Here is a 14,240-nt window from a genome sequence, read left to right on the forward strand (position 1 = left end):
GGGTAATGGAGGGGGCTCCCCCACAAGGGGAGCTCCATTTGTCCGCCCCACACCCCCCTACCATTTATAAACTGGTTTTGTAAAAAGAAAATAGATATATTTATATAGAATATATAAAGCACAAAAATTAGTAGTTTTACATTTGCTCTCCCCGGGGGTGAGGGGAGAGGGGAGGGTTCTCACCTCCAGCCGGCTCCCCCATGCCCCACAAGACTATGTACAATCCCATGTATAAATAGATAAATACCCCCCACCCTCCCCGCGCTGACACTAAGCTCCCCACCCCCACATCACCACCCCTTCCCACCAGACCAGCAGCAGTTTGGTGACTGAGGGAAAGTGGGAGCTCCAGGCCACACCCTGCCTCACTAGGTATGGGCATGCCACTCAGGGATAGCCCTCACCCTACCCCCCACTGACCCCATCCAGGGGCTGGAGGGCAAATGGGCTCATGATGAGGTTGGGAAAACAGCGGGGAAATGTTCTGGTCCTAGGTTTAGCACACCGCTCCTGCCCCCATGTCCAGATGGAGAAGGAAGTCCTAGAGCAACTAGGGGCCAGTCATCCCCAATCTTCATCACCATTTGCCTCAACCACCATCCCATGCCCAGAATTAAAAACAAAGATGGATTTTTTGTTGTTGTTTTTTTCTTCCTCCTCCTACCCCCCCTTCCACCCACTCAGAAGAGGGCAGTGAGGTGGGGGAGAGGGTTGGGGCAGTAGGGGGCTTGGAGAGGGTCTCACATTTCAAAACAGCAAAAAATCCAACACTTAAATGAGGTAGGTGTGGGTGCGGGGTCTCCTTGCCCGGCTTGCCCAGCTGGCCCTCCTGGGCAGCTGGATGCCTCTTTCCCGTTCATGTTGCATTTGTCAGAGTGGAAAACAAGGAAACACAACCCATAGAGAGACAGAAACACAGAGGAGAAGAGGGAGACAGAGACAGATAGAGAGGGAAGGGGATGGGGGTGAGGGTGGGTGGGGGCAGGACCCGGCAGGCAGGGCCAGGTATGGGACCCGGCCTTTGGGATTGTCAAGCTTAGTCAAGTCTCTTTGCAGCCTTGAGTTGGGCCAGAGAGGTCAGTGGGAGCAGCAGGGCTGTGAGGCCTGGCCACACATCCTCTTCCCCCCTCCCTGCTGCCTCCCAGATGCTTCTGGGTAGTTCCCGGCCCATATCCCCCTCAAACCTGAGATGCCCATGGCTGCTTCTATCTAGCCCCTCTTGGAGCTGGGGGCAGAGATGCCAGCCTGAGGGCCGGTGGTGGGGAAGAGGGTTGTCCCTGGTGCCCAGGGTGGGTTTGGCCTAGGGCCCTCTGCCCCAGCCTCCTGCTTCAGGGGCTCCAGTCAGCTGGCAGCGCCAGCCCTGGGTCCTGGCTCTGGCTGCTACCTCTCTTCCCCTTCATCCCTGGCGGGAAAGAGGTTGGAGGGTAGGACTCCCCTGCCTGGTAGCCTCAAAGCTTCTTAGTTCATCCATTTCCTACAATTCCAGGCTCCACAGTGACAGGGAATCTTGTGCTGATCGTCCTCAAAATCAAACTGATAGTCATAGGTCAGCTGAAAAAAAAAAAAAGAGGGTAGAATCAAGGTTTGTTCCCAAAGGAAGGGAGCAGAGGGCCAAAATGTGAAAGAACACAACTCCTAAAGAATAGAAAAGGGGGCCAGGAAAGAAGGAACAGCTACTTCGTCAAGTCCTCAAGATTCTTCCTCTCACCTCCTCTCCTTTGGGGATTCGCCGGCTGGAGATGATGATGATTTTGTCTTCCTTGTCAAATGTTACGACTTCAGCCACACAGTTAGGGGCACAGGAATGGTTAATGTACCTGCCCAGTGGGACACAAGTCATTAATACCAGGCAACTGAGACAATATTGGCTCCTTGTTGGCCCTGCCACCCAAATCCTTCCTTCCTCCCTCTCACCTGGCAGGGCCTCCAGTCAACGTAGCATCAATCACATGTTCATTGTTTATTCGGAACATGTAGATGCCTCGATTCTACAAAGGCAGAGGTTGCAGAAAGACAGACAAGGTTATCAGGTAAACAGATTGAGGTAAGTGGACTTATGTGGTATATCCATTTCTCCTGTTCTCCCATCATGCACTGCTTTCTGACTGCCGTCTTGAGCCCAAACCTTCCCCTTGCTCCTTGGCTGAGTGTGAACAATGACCACAACAGCCCTTCATACAGCCCATACCTGCTCCTCATAGATTTTCTCCCGTCGGTTGGCCACCTCATTTCGAATAATGGTACCAATATACTCGATGACCATTGTGTGCTTTTCTAGGTCCTTGGCTGCATAGAGGCCCAGGCCCTGGATACGGGACCGAGCCAGATAAACATTGTTCTTCCACTCCGTGCGCAGGCGCCGGTACTGAGATGACTTGGAGTGCACGAACTGCTTGCTGTATGGGGTGTTGGTCTCGCCTGTGAAGGTGCTCTGATATGCCTTAGACATGCTGGTGCTGTTCAAGGTATGGGGCCTGGGAGGTGATACAGTCCATGACAAGAGAGACAAAGCATATACTACCCACCTCTTCTCTGGGAATACAACATGCCAGCAACGGGCATGTATTGCCAGCAAGCATTGAAGTGCTGCCTTGGGAGGAGAGTAGAGGCACTCAGGTCTCAGCTCTCAAGAGGCAGCAACTAGTTACAGGGACCCTTCTGATACTCTGGGTAGAAGAGACAGCCCAAGATAGGGGGTAGGTATGGAGGGAAAGGGGGGCACCAATTCCCCTACACTGAGCCTGCTCTCCCATTCCTCTCTTTCTACCACCCTCCTGCCAAACCATACGTTAAGGCCAAGCTCCTCTGGGAGGTCTTCCTCAAGCAGCCTAGGCCTGGAATTTAAGCTGATGGTTTGTGCAAATGTCTGAAGCTTACCTCCTGCCCATGCTGTAAGCCCTGAAAATAGGGGCCATCTCTACTACAGTGGCTGAATTAGAATAAAAAAATGGCTGTGAATTCCCAGCCTACAGGTGGTATCCTTGCCTTTTTTCAGTCTGTCCCACTCCCTGACATAGCATCGGGCTCTGTGCAGATGGCTCAGTGCAGGGGAATGACTGCTGCCTGGCGGTATGCCTTTCACCACCCTAGGGCACCAGCCAAAGTCTTGCCCATCCCAGAGCAGTGGTTTTCAAACGTTTGCATTCTTTTTTTTTCCTTTTTCTTTTTAAAAGATTTTTTTTCTTTAATATAATGTTGGCCAGAACTCCAGTCCGTAAGATAGGTTAAAATGGAGCTCTTCTGGTTAAAACTATTTTTTTTTTTGGGGGGGGGAGAGGTTTAACACAGAGGAAGGGCTAAGTTCTGCCCATTTTTTAATGTGTTCCAGGATTTTTGGAACACACACACACACACACACATACACACAGTTTGAAAACCACTGTTGTAGAGCATCAAGGACTAGGGCTGATTAGGGGTGGAGTCTCTGACGCTCTACAGTAACTAGGAGTCACCAAAGGTCCTCAAGAAAGCCCTGCAACCGTGGATCCTGCCTCCCTCTACCCAAGGACCAGGGTTAGGCTATTGTGACATACAGAAAGAACAGTGACCCACAAGTGAAGAAGTAAGGGTCTAGTCCCAGCTGTGTGACCTTTATTTAAGTCACGTAGTCTTTCTGGGCCTCAGTTTTCTCAGCTGTAAAATGGGGGTCATACCACCTGCCCTACCTACCTCATAAGGTTGTTGTGAGGATCAAATGAGATAATGGATGTGAAAACGCTTTGAAAAAAAAAGTATAAAGTGCTATACAAATGTAAGGTTTTATTATTTTTCTATTATATTTCTAATTATTTCTAACACCAACTTGGGAAGGGAAGGTGATCCTAGCGCTCATAGGGTGTCTGGGATTTGGGAGTTATCACAGGCCCTTTGGAAGCAAAACTGAAGAAGGAAAAAAGTGACAAGACTCCTCCTATATTTCATAAAGTTTCACCATTGTCTATCAAAAAACTTCCCCGACAAACCATTCCCACCAGTCAACCCAGTACACCTGAGCAGATTAGGGAAGAGGAGAGGGATACCCTACTGATACACACGTGCTCTTTAATCTGGAAGTTTAAGCGTTAACCCCCAGTCTCTGAGGAAACTCTAATCCTAATCCCAAACCCTCAAGGTGGCCAAAGGATCCCTATAAACACCCACCCCCACAGGCTCCAGCCCCAGGCCCACAAGCTCACCGTTTGTAGTGTGTGAGGATCTTAGGCTCCGATCGGGCACAGCCAGTGGGGTTGATCATGAGTGGCAGCTCCATCAGGGGGTGGCGCCCATAGCGGAACAAATAGTTTTGACAGCTCTCCACCCCAGGCAGCTGTGGGCACAGGTAAGTGCTTGCCTCAGCCTCTGAGCTCCTTGGGGACAGAGCCAAGATTCCCAGTGCCCACCTCATGCCCCAGACCACCTGGCCCCTTGCTTACTGATTCAGCTATACGAAGCACAGCATGCACCGTCAGCCCAAAGAGCTCCTCTCCTTTTAGGTACTCAGGGAAGAGCCTCAGCATGTCAGCCTCTTTTCTCATGGCAGCCACAGGTTCAATAATACGATTCCACACAGCTAGAAGGCAGAAAAAGAAAGCTCCTCTCAGAGGCTCCTGACTTCTAACTCCTCACAAGTTTTTTTGTTTTTATTTTTTCCCTACAAGTGTGGACCTTCAGGACACCCTCCTGGCTTTCTACTCCATGCAGACTTCAATGGTGGAGGGGAATCATAGAGTTTGTGATACAGAAACACAAAAACCCAGGTCCCTTAGGGCTGGGAAGGTGGCTCAGTGGTAGAGCACTTGCCTTGCATACATGAGGCCCTGGGTTCCATTCCTCAGCACCACATAAGCAAAAAGAAAAAAGCCGCAAGTGGCGCTGTGGCTCAAGTGGTAGAGTGCTAGCCTTGAGCTGAAGAGCTGAGGGACAGCGCCCAGGCCCAGAGTTCAGGCCCCACGACCGGACCCAACAAACAAACAAACAAATCCAGGTTCCAGAAGGCCAGAAGAAGCCTTGGTCTTCTGAAAGAACAGGTATGCTTTGGAGTTGGGAAGAATTGGGTCCAAGTACTAGTACTAGCCAAGGGACTTAAGCCAAATACCTAAATCTCTCTGTAAGACTCAGGCCCTTTTCTTGTTTTTGGTCAGTTATGGGGCTTAACTCAGGGTCTGGGCACTGTCTCTGGGACCTTTCACTCAAGGCTAGCACTCTACCACTTTAAGCCATAGCTCCACTTCTGGTTTTCTGGTGGTTAACTGGAGATAAAGAGTCTTGTGATGTGGTAGAGTACTAGCCTTGAGCTGAAGAGCTAAGGGACAGCGCCCAGGCCTAGAGTTCAGGCCCCATGACCGGACCAAAAAAAAAAAAAAAAAGAGTCTCATGATGGACTTTCCTGCCTGGGCTGGCTTTGAACCACAATCTTCAGATTTCAGCCTCCTAAGTGGCTAGGATTACAGGCGTGACCCAGATAAGATTCAGTTCCTTTGTATATACTGGGTGTAATAGTACTTACCTCATAGGGTTGCAGAACAATATAATCCATATAAATCACTTTAGTTTGTGACCCATAGTACATGATTAATAAAAGTCTCGAGTTTCTTGATATTTTTATGATTAACACAAAAATTGCAATAAAAAGGAGCACGGGATATAGCTCAGTGCCTAGCATGTGGCAGACAAGCCCTGGGTTTGAATCCCAAGTACCAAAAAAAAACAAACAAAAAAAAGATAAAATATTTTATATAGGGAAAAATGAACACAAGGAACTTAGGATTAGATTGGGTACACCAGATGATGGTAGTGTCAGAACTGATATCCAATCCACCAAAGATGGGAAAAGGAACCAAGAAGCAAAATAGCTGCTCAGAATTTTCAGGAGAGCCTCCTGCTTGCTTGTCTAGAGATAGAGGAGAATCACTCATATGGAAGCTGAAAACCCTCTAGAAAACCCCTGGAGAAACTCACCCAATTTCTTATTACCGAAGTAATAGGTAATAAGTGAAACTCACCCAATTTCTTATTACCTAATAGGTAATAAGTGACTTAGTGCTCACCTTGGGGAGAAGCATCAATGAAGACTATGTCCTCCAGACCCTGCTCCATGACTTTGATTATAAACTCTGGTCGGCCATTATTCTCACTGATGGAGCAGCGGTAGCAGCAGCGGCGATTGTTAGTACGAAGGCTCCAGTAGATGCGTGTAGCCTCATAACCCACAGGATAGAGGGCAGTGGCACTGTGGAAGTCGGCCATCTGGTGAGGGAGCAGCTGTCCAATGGCATGGAACACAAGACCCCCCACACGGAACATGTGCAGTCTTTCTCCCCTTTGGATGATGCTGGCAATTTGCTTTACTTCATCTCGCTCAATGTAGACCCGCCGGAAGACTGCAAAAGAGCTCAGCTCCTGCTCACAGGGCCCCTTGATCTTATGCATCGGACACAACATGGTCTTGTCCTTGAAGAACATGCACTTGGCGCGGATGGCACAGGCAAAATGGTAGACATTGGGGCAACGCATGCGATTGCAGCTGCTGGTGGCACCAGTTCGCTGGCACAGAGAGCACTTGGTTAGCAGCCCTCGGTGCAGGGCAACCTCCACATTCATCAATGCCCCACCCTGGGTCTCATACACCTCTGTGGACCACAGAGCACAGTTGAGGTGCACCCATAGGTCTAGGTCCAGGTTGAGTAGGCGGGCGGGCCCATCCGTGGCCCCGTCCCCCTCTTCATGACAGAAGCAACAGCGCCGCATGTCTCGAGGCACCTTGTCAGGTCGCAAGGCTGTGCCAAGCTGCTCCATGAACTCTGCCACCTCTCGCTCATCCTCTTGACGCCCACTGCTCTTCTGGATGGTCAGCAGGAGCCGCAGTCGCTTCCAGCGTACCCCCTTCCACTTCTTGAGGCGAGGGGGACGGGAATCTTCACCTTCATCAGAGGGCCGGGCTCGGGGCTTGGACCGGGTCGATTCAGGGGATGAGGCCAGTGGCAGGGGTGAGGGGATTGGTGGCTCAGTAGAGGGTTCAGCCTGAAGTTCAACAAGGGGATCAGCAGGGGGGCTAGCAGGAGAGGGTGCCAAGGGGGATGGAGGTGGGGAGGGTTCTTCAGGAGGTGGAGCAGATAGCTGTCGCACATCCAGATTGGAGACGTTGTAGGTGTAGCTGTGCTGGATGGATGGCTCTGGGGCAGGGCTCTCCTACAGGAAGGCATTGTTAAATGTTAATTAATTAATGCCAGTTCCTCAGCTAGGCAGCCCTCCTTTGTCTCACCCAGATTTTACATACTCCACAATCTTGAACTTTTTTTGCCCTGTAGCACCTTCTGCCTCACAATCCTCCCTCCTCCCCTAAACTCACCTGTTTGAGGAGGTTCAAGATGTCTAGCTGGCTCTTAAGGGTGTAACCAGGCAACACTGCATCAAATTGCTTCAGCCAATCAGGGCCAGTGTCTGAGCTCTTCCCACTCAAACCCTTTTCTTTCCCACCTACAGAAAAGAAGGGGTCAGAACCTACAGAAAGGAAGGGGTGGAACCCTTCCCTCCTCCAATCCCAAGGTACTCTCTTGCCCTACTCACCAGGACCCTCAGCTTCCCCCTTTTTAGGCTCAATGCCTGCTCGAGCAGGGCTGTCTGGAAACAGCACCTCGTAGGAGTTGGGAATCTTCATACTTAGTAGCTCTGCCACTGCCACCATCACACCATTCAGGTTCTGTTAAGGTGGGCAAAGGGATGGGAGAGACAAGTCAGCAGTGTTTGAAGTAAGCATGAACTCCAGTTCTCACCTATCTTATAGCAGCCTTGCCCAAACCACTGTGGATACCCACAGGAGCTCCACAGGAAGGGAATGACAAGAGTTTAGGGGCTGGGAATGTGGCTTAGTGGTAGAGTGCTTGCCTAGCATGCACGAAGCCCTGGGTTCAACTCCTCAGTAGCACATAAACACAGAAAAAGCCAGGAGCGGGCTGTGGCTCAAGTGGTAGAATGCTAGCTTTGAGCAAAAGAAGCTCAGGGAAGTGCCCAGGCCCTGAGTTTCAAGCCCAGGACTGGCAAAAACAAAACAAGAATTTAGGAAATAATCCTCTCTCTATTCACAATTTGGGAGTTCACCCAATGTTTGAAAAACGAGGGGTCTTGTAGAAATAAAGAAATAAAAATGGATAAAAATGGTGCTGTTGTTTTAACCAGGTTTTCCAGTTTTCTTTGTCCACAAAACCCTGCTCATGTTCAAAAACAGCAGTGTTCTGCCAGCTGTGACTGAGAAAGAACTATCTTGTAGCATTTGTCACACTGAAACACACTGTTGAATTGTTTGTCTTTGCCTCTATAAGATGAGCCCCTGGAGGGAAGGGACCATGCTTCATTTACCCTCATTCCATAGCCTCTAGCCCAGGCTTTCACAAACACTATGTACTATTGAAACTCTTTTTATCCAAGCAAACTCCAGGAACTGCTCCTTGGCCAGGTTTCCCTTGGGCTCCAGACAACCCCCAGGACACACCTTGGCTGCAGCCGCAGACACTGTCAGCATGACTGACACCTCACTTCCTTTGCCCTTCTCCCAGGCTGTGGCAGGTAGCTTTCCAAGGACCTCCAGGTCGAGGGCCCCATAAGGTTTGGTATCTGGGAAGACTGAATGAGAAAAGAATTCATGTAGACTCTGCTGCCTCCTTCCGCCACTCATCCCTGGGTTCAGACAGCTCTGGCTCATTTTCAGAATAGCACACACCTGGGATGCTGGCCCGAGGAATGATGGGGATGACGGGTGAAAGAGCACGGTTGTCCTGCTCCCACTGGCGTGAGCCCAGCTGTGGAAAACGAGAGGCTTCCTCCCCCAGGATGCTCTCAGGGGATGAAGCTGGCACAATGCTATCAGGAGAATCACTGTCCTCATCACTCTCCATCCTACAGGATAAGCGAAGACATCTGTTAGTATAGCCCTGTGGTTTTTCTCCCAAATGTAGACATTAGCAGGTATTACAGCCTTACTTGAAATCTGCCTTTGGCCCAGGAAAAAATAAAGCCACCCTGTCCTCTACCCTATTCCGTACCCACATTTTTAGGCCCACTCTCACCTGACATCCTCTGTCTGGTTGTGAGGGGGTGTAGGCAAAGCGGCCAGCAAGTCTAGACTCTTCACCTCTGAAGCATCTGAAGTGTAGGAATGGAGAGAAAAGTTGGGGTCATACTGGATGGCATTTTCACACCAATATTCCAGGATCAACTAGCATGAGATCTAGTTCAGCATTATTATGATTGACCATCTGTTCATCTACCAGTTTGGGTTAGACAAGCTTTATTTATTGAGTCTTTCTAGTGTGGCAGTTACTGGGCTTTAGGTATCTTTTTTTTCTCTTTTTGTTTTTGTCAGTTATAGGACATGAACTTGGGGCCTGGGAGCTCTCTTTCTTCTTCTTTTTTTGCCGGTCCTGGGGCTTGAATTCAGGGCTTGGGCACTGTCCCCAAGCCTCTTTGTGCTCAAGGTTAGTGCTTGAGCCACAGAGCCACTTCTGAATTTTTCTGAATGGTTTATTGGAGATAAGAGTCTCAAGGACTTTTCTCCTGGGCTGTCTTCCAAATGCAATCCTCAGATCTCAACCTCTTGAGTAGTTAAGATTACCGGCATGAGCCACTAGCATTGGCCCTGAGCTCTTTAAGGCTAGTGCTCTACAACTTTGGTTTTCTGGTGGTTAACTGGAGATTAGTCTGACTTTTCTGCCCAGGCTGGCTTTGAACTGTGTCCTCAGATATCAGCCTCCTGAGTAGGTAGCTAGGATTGCAAACATGAACCATCAGCACCTGGCTTTCCTTCTCTCCCTCCCTGCCCCCCCCCCCCTTCCCCAGCTCCCTTCTCTCTCTCCAGTACTAGGGCTTGAACTCTGGGCCTGGGAACTGTCTCTGAGCTTCTTTTGCTCAAGGCCAGCACTTTTTTTGCCAGTCCTAGGGCTTGAACACAGGGCCTAGGCCCTGTCCCCAAGCCTCTCTGTGCTCAAGACTAGTGCTCTACCACCTGAGCCACAGCACCACTTTCATCCTTTTCTCTTGTTTAAGCTGGGGTCTTACTATAGCCCAGACTGGCCTTGACTTGATGATTCTTGTGCCTCGCTTGGTCTCTTGGGTGTTGGAATTACAAGTATGTACCACCACACCTAGCTAAGTACAGTCAGTATTTAATCTAATGGCTCTATGAGATAAACATTAGAAAACCCAATTTATAGAAAGAAAATTGAGGCTCACACCAAGTCAATCAACTTACTTGACTAAAATAACACAGATAAATATATTCAGATAGCAGTGTTCAAATCTAGGTCAGACTACAACTCCACACTCAAGAAAGCAGGACTGTTCCTTCTACACGAAGTTTCTCCCTGTCACCAACCTCCCCAGTTGTCTTTGTTCCGACTCTAGAAGCCCATCCTTGTCCTCTCAAAACAATTACATCAGTCTTGATGAGGCCCTTCCCACCTGGGCAGCCTATCCTGTCACTAGACACTAAGCTCTTCACTTACCCCTCAGTGCTCCTTCTGTGTCTCGGGCAGAGGCCGCATCCTTGGGGTGCTCCCCCAGCTCTTCAGAAGGAGTGATACCGTTCACCATCTTCTGCTGCACCGATGGGGGTGGGGTGGGGGGCAGCGACGAGGGTGGTGTCGGCGGGTTACTCAGGTTATTCTGAGGGGTGGGGTGGGTGTTGTGTGCAAGATGGCATAGGGAGACTGGTATAATCTCCTGGCCCCATACTACAATTTCCTCCAGTCTGCAGCTCTGCCCCCACCTCCCCAAAACTTCACCATTCCCAAAAGGTATTGCCATTTTTCTGACCTTGGTGAGCAGCTGGGAATAGTAGTCAGAGCTGGCAGCCAGTGCCCCACTTCCAAAGGCTCCCCTCAGCTGGCTCTGCCCACTGATTGGGCAGCCACTACCAAAGGGAGCAAAGAGGCTAAAATTGGCAGTGATGGTAGGTTCCGTCAGGGGCAGCAGAGAGAGTTCCTATGAGGGGCAAGATGACAAAGTTGGAAACCTGCAACATTTGCATCTCTGTCACTGTACAGCTGGGGGACAGGGTGTCCCTCATCCTGGGATGGTACCAAGGGACTGGCTCCTGGGGGTCACCTGTTTCAGCTGCTTCAGCAAGGCCTCGTTGGACCTGACCCCGTCCTCCTTCCGCAGCTTCTTTCTGGAGCTCACCAACCTGTCGCTTGCCTTCTGTACCCGCTTGGGCTTCGGTGTCAATGGCTTCCTCGCTGCTGCATCCTAAGCCAGATAAGCCCTATGAATACTGCCGCCCTCACCCTCACAGGCCTCACCTGCTCTGCCTGACCCTGACCTGATGGCTGTGCCTCCCGTCACTCCAGACCCCACTGTCTGTCACTCTCAGCACAGTACTCACCTCCTTGTTGCTCGAGGTACCCTGTAGTTTCTGCTCCAGCCCTGCCAGCTTGCTGTCAATGTGCCCGTTGATCTCAGCTCGCAGTCCCTCAGGCCCCCGCCCAGCACTGAGTTGCACATTCTTTGCCCGAAGAAGCTTCTGCAAGAGCAGATGCCCAGCCTCTGAGCGGGTGCCTGCCAGCAGGAGGTGGTTGCTGGTACCTGGTGTCCCTAGTGGCTCCCCATTGGCCTCCCTCTTCACTGCCTGGGATCCCAGGGCACATGGCTCTTCCCGAGGTTCTTGCTTGATGCTGAGTTGGGGTGCCTCGGGCACCACCTGTCCATTCACCTGCTCCAGATGCCCAGGTACCAGGCTGCTCTGCTCTGGCTTCTGGGCTTCTGCTAGGTTTTCTGGGGGGTCCCAGGGTCCCAATCCCTTGCCAAAGAAGGTATCAGCAAGCTGGGCAGCAGCAGGTGAGACCCGCCCAGAGGGCAACTCCAAGGTTGGTCCTTGGGGCTTTGGAGTCCCTGGATGATTGGGGGTGAGCTGGGAACTGGGGGAAGGTAATTGTGAAGAAGGTCTCTTTGGCTCTTGGGGGCTGGATGGTGGAGGTGTGGGATGGACAGGACCAAGGACTGGTCCTGTGGATAAGGCTCCTTGTGGGACAGAGAGCCGGGATGGGCCCTGAGGTCGAGGCCCTGCCCCTGGCTCCTGGAGAGGACCTGTCTGAGATCCAGGGAAGCCCCCAGATTGAGGCTGGCAGCCCAAGAGGCCCTGAAGAGGAGATGGCTGGGTACTAGGCTCCTGAAAGGGTGGAGTCTGGCGTACTGTCTGACTCTGCTGCAGCTGCCGCTGCATGAGGAGTGCCTGTAGCTGCTGCTGCTGCTGAGGACTCAAATGCCGCAACTGTGGATTTTTGGCCAGAACTCCTTGGAGCTGTGCTCGAAGCTGACCCACTGTAGGCATGACTCCAACCCCAGGCAGACTCTGCCCAGAATGGGGGACAGGTCCTGGTTTAGGAGGCTGTGGCCCTGGATTATTCTGCATGGGTCGCTCTAGCCCAAGGGGCTGCTGAGGGCCCAGAAGGTTCTGGGTCACTGACCCAGTCTGCTCCACTAAGGAAACAGAGGGTTGAGCCAGCAGGTGGGGCACAGATGAGGCCTCAGATGATGATCCGCTGCCCATCTGCTGCCCATGGCTTCCTACACCTGCTGTGTGGAGCAAGTTAACTTGCTGCTGCGGTTGTCCTGGGAGCCTCAAAGGTGGCTGCACCTGCACAGAGTTGGGTTGAGGCTGGCCCTGGGGTTGGACCAGCAGGAGTTGTGAATCCCCAGAGAGGGAGGGCTTTACTTCCCCTGGTTCAACAGCCATTGGCTCAGGTAGAGTCCCCATTGCTAATGATCCTCCCTGATGTGGTGAGGGCCCTTCCGTGACCTCTGAAGGAAGAGCCGTCTCTACAGTGTTTTGTTCCTTGCCCGTCAAGATAGTTGGGCCTAGGGCTCCAGAGCTAGAAAAGTGTTGAAGAGGCTTAGCTGGCATGCCAGGACCAAGGGTCACCTGCTGTGGGTGTGGCGGCGGCGGCTGCTGCTGCTGCTGCTGCTGCTGCTGCTGCTGAGGAGACAATAAAGTTCGACTCGGGTTCAAGAGGCCCATCTGCTGTTGCTGCTGCTGCTGTTGCTGTTGAAATGGCTGCTGCTGCTGCTGCTGTTGCTGTTGAAATGGCTGCTGCTGTTGTTGCTGTTGCAATGGCTGTTGCTGCTGTTGAAACTGCTGCTGCTGTTGTTGCTGTTGAAACTGCTGCTGCTGAAGCTGCTGTTGTTGGAGCTGCTGCTGTTGGAATTGCTGCTGCTGTTGGAGCTGCTGCTGTTGCTGCTGCTGGAGCTGCTGCTGTTGGAGCTGCTGCTGTTGTTGTTGCTGTTGGAGCTGCTGCTGCTGCTGCTGCTGCTGCTGCTGCTGCAAGGAGCCCAGAGGCTGAGCATTTGGTTTGGGCTGTCCACTATGTGACATCAGGCCTTGCTGAAGATGAGAAAGCCCCACCATGGATCCCTGCTGTTGATGGTGTTGCTGCTGCTGTTGGCCTGTAGCCAGCCGGTGTCCCATAAGGCCATGACCCTGCTGTGCTAACTGAGGGGAACTCAGTACCCGGGACTGCGCCATAAGCACCTGTCTGTGAGGGCCCTGAGGACCCAAAGCTCCAGGGTGTTGCTGCTGCTGCTGCTGCTGCTGCAACACTGCCACCTGGCCAGGACCTAGCATGCCCTGGGAACCCTGAGGTTGTTGGGGGGACAGCTGCTGGACTAACAGGCCCTGGTGACTGCTGGGAGGCAGAAGCCCTTGGGGCTTGGGACCTAGGCCCTGGTTAGCCTGTACCCCAGAACCCTGCTGCTGTTGCTGCATTGCCACCTGTCCTAGGAGATGTTGTTGCTGTTGCTGCTGCTGCTGCAGTTTCTGGGCCAACTGCATACGCTGTTGCTGTAGCTGTAGCTGCCTTTCCTGTAAGAGCCTTGAGTCAGGTCCCAGGTTGCGAAGAGCAAGATTACCAGGGAAGAAGCCCCCTGAGGGGCCAACCAATGATCCAGCCCCACCAGAATGCTGCTGTTGCTGCTGTTGGGCGAGGGCTGTGTTGAGGAAGGGGCCAGTAGGCTGTCCAGGTAGGACCATACCCCCAGGGGGCAGGCGAAGACCTCCGGCTTGCCCACCTGGGGGCCCCTGTGGTGGTTGCAACCCATGGCTAGGAAGTAGCTGGCCAGGGAGTTTTGAGAGTAGCCGTGGACTCTGAGAAGGGCTGAGAGCCAGTACGGCCGAATGCTGCTGCTGTTGCTGCTGCTGTTGCTGCTGCTGTTTGTTTCGATATTCTGCCATAAGGTTAGTGTGCTCCTTTTGCTGTTTCCGGACCTGGAGGATCAGA

General features: G+C 51.9%; 1 protein-coding gene across 8 annotated transcripts in view; it reads right to left on the reverse strand.

The window, feature by feature from the left end:
- Window positions 1-275: 275 nt before the first annotated feature.
- Kmt2d (lysine methyltransferase 2D) overlaps window positions 276-14,240 on the reverse strand; it is a 42,407-nt gene continuing 28,442 nt past the window's right edge. For 5 of the 8 annotated variants that reach the window (XM_070040244.1, XM_070040225.1, XM_070040235.1 and 2 more), the window contains exons 40-56: window positions 11,354-14,227; window positions 11,077-11,217; window positions 10,786-10,953; window positions 10,476-10,635; window positions 9,042-9,117; window positions 8,696-8,871; window positions 8,468-8,598; window positions 7,546-7,678; window positions 7,328-7,455; window positions 6,027-7,167; window positions 4,413-4,549; window positions 4,176-4,306; window positions 3,670-3,717; window positions 2,189-2,474; window positions 1,915-1,988; window positions 1,709-1,817; window positions 276-1,551 (exon numbers count right to left, since the gene is read on the reverse strand). In XM_070040244.1, the coding sequence (XP_069896345.1) occupies window positions 1,459-1,551; window positions 1,709-1,817; window positions 1,915-1,988; window positions 2,189-2,474; window positions 3,670-3,717; window positions 4,176-4,306; window positions 4,413-4,549; window positions 6,027-7,167; window positions 7,328-7,455; window positions 7,546-7,678; window positions 8,468-8,598; window positions 8,696-8,871; window positions 9,042-9,117; window positions 10,476-10,635; window positions 10,786-10,953; window positions 11,077-11,217; window positions 11,354-14,227 (6,006 nt within the window). In that variant the 3' untranslated portion in view covers window positions 276-1,458. The remainder of the gene's footprint in view (window positions 1,552-1,708; window positions 1,818-1,914; window positions 1,989-2,188; window positions 2,475-3,669; window positions 3,718-4,175; window positions 4,307-4,412; window positions 4,550-6,026; window positions 7,168-7,327; window positions 7,456-7,545; window positions 7,679-8,467; window positions 8,599-8,695; window positions 8,872-9,041; window positions 9,118-10,475; window positions 10,636-10,785; window positions 10,954-11,076; window positions 11,218-11,353; window positions 14,228-14,240) is intronic. The other 3 variants (XM_070040283.1, XM_070040275.1, XM_070040263.1) reach the window with 1 other exon arrangement.

The sequence above is a fragment of the Dipodomys merriami genome, unplaced genomic scaffold, assembly GCF_024711535.1.
Source record: "Dipodomys merriami isolate MVZ:Mamm:240054 unplaced genomic scaffold, mDipMer1.0.p SCAF_10, whole genome shotgun sequence".
NCBI lineage: Eukaryota > Metazoa > Chordata > Mammalia > Rodentia > Heteromyidae > Dipodomys > Dipodomys merriami.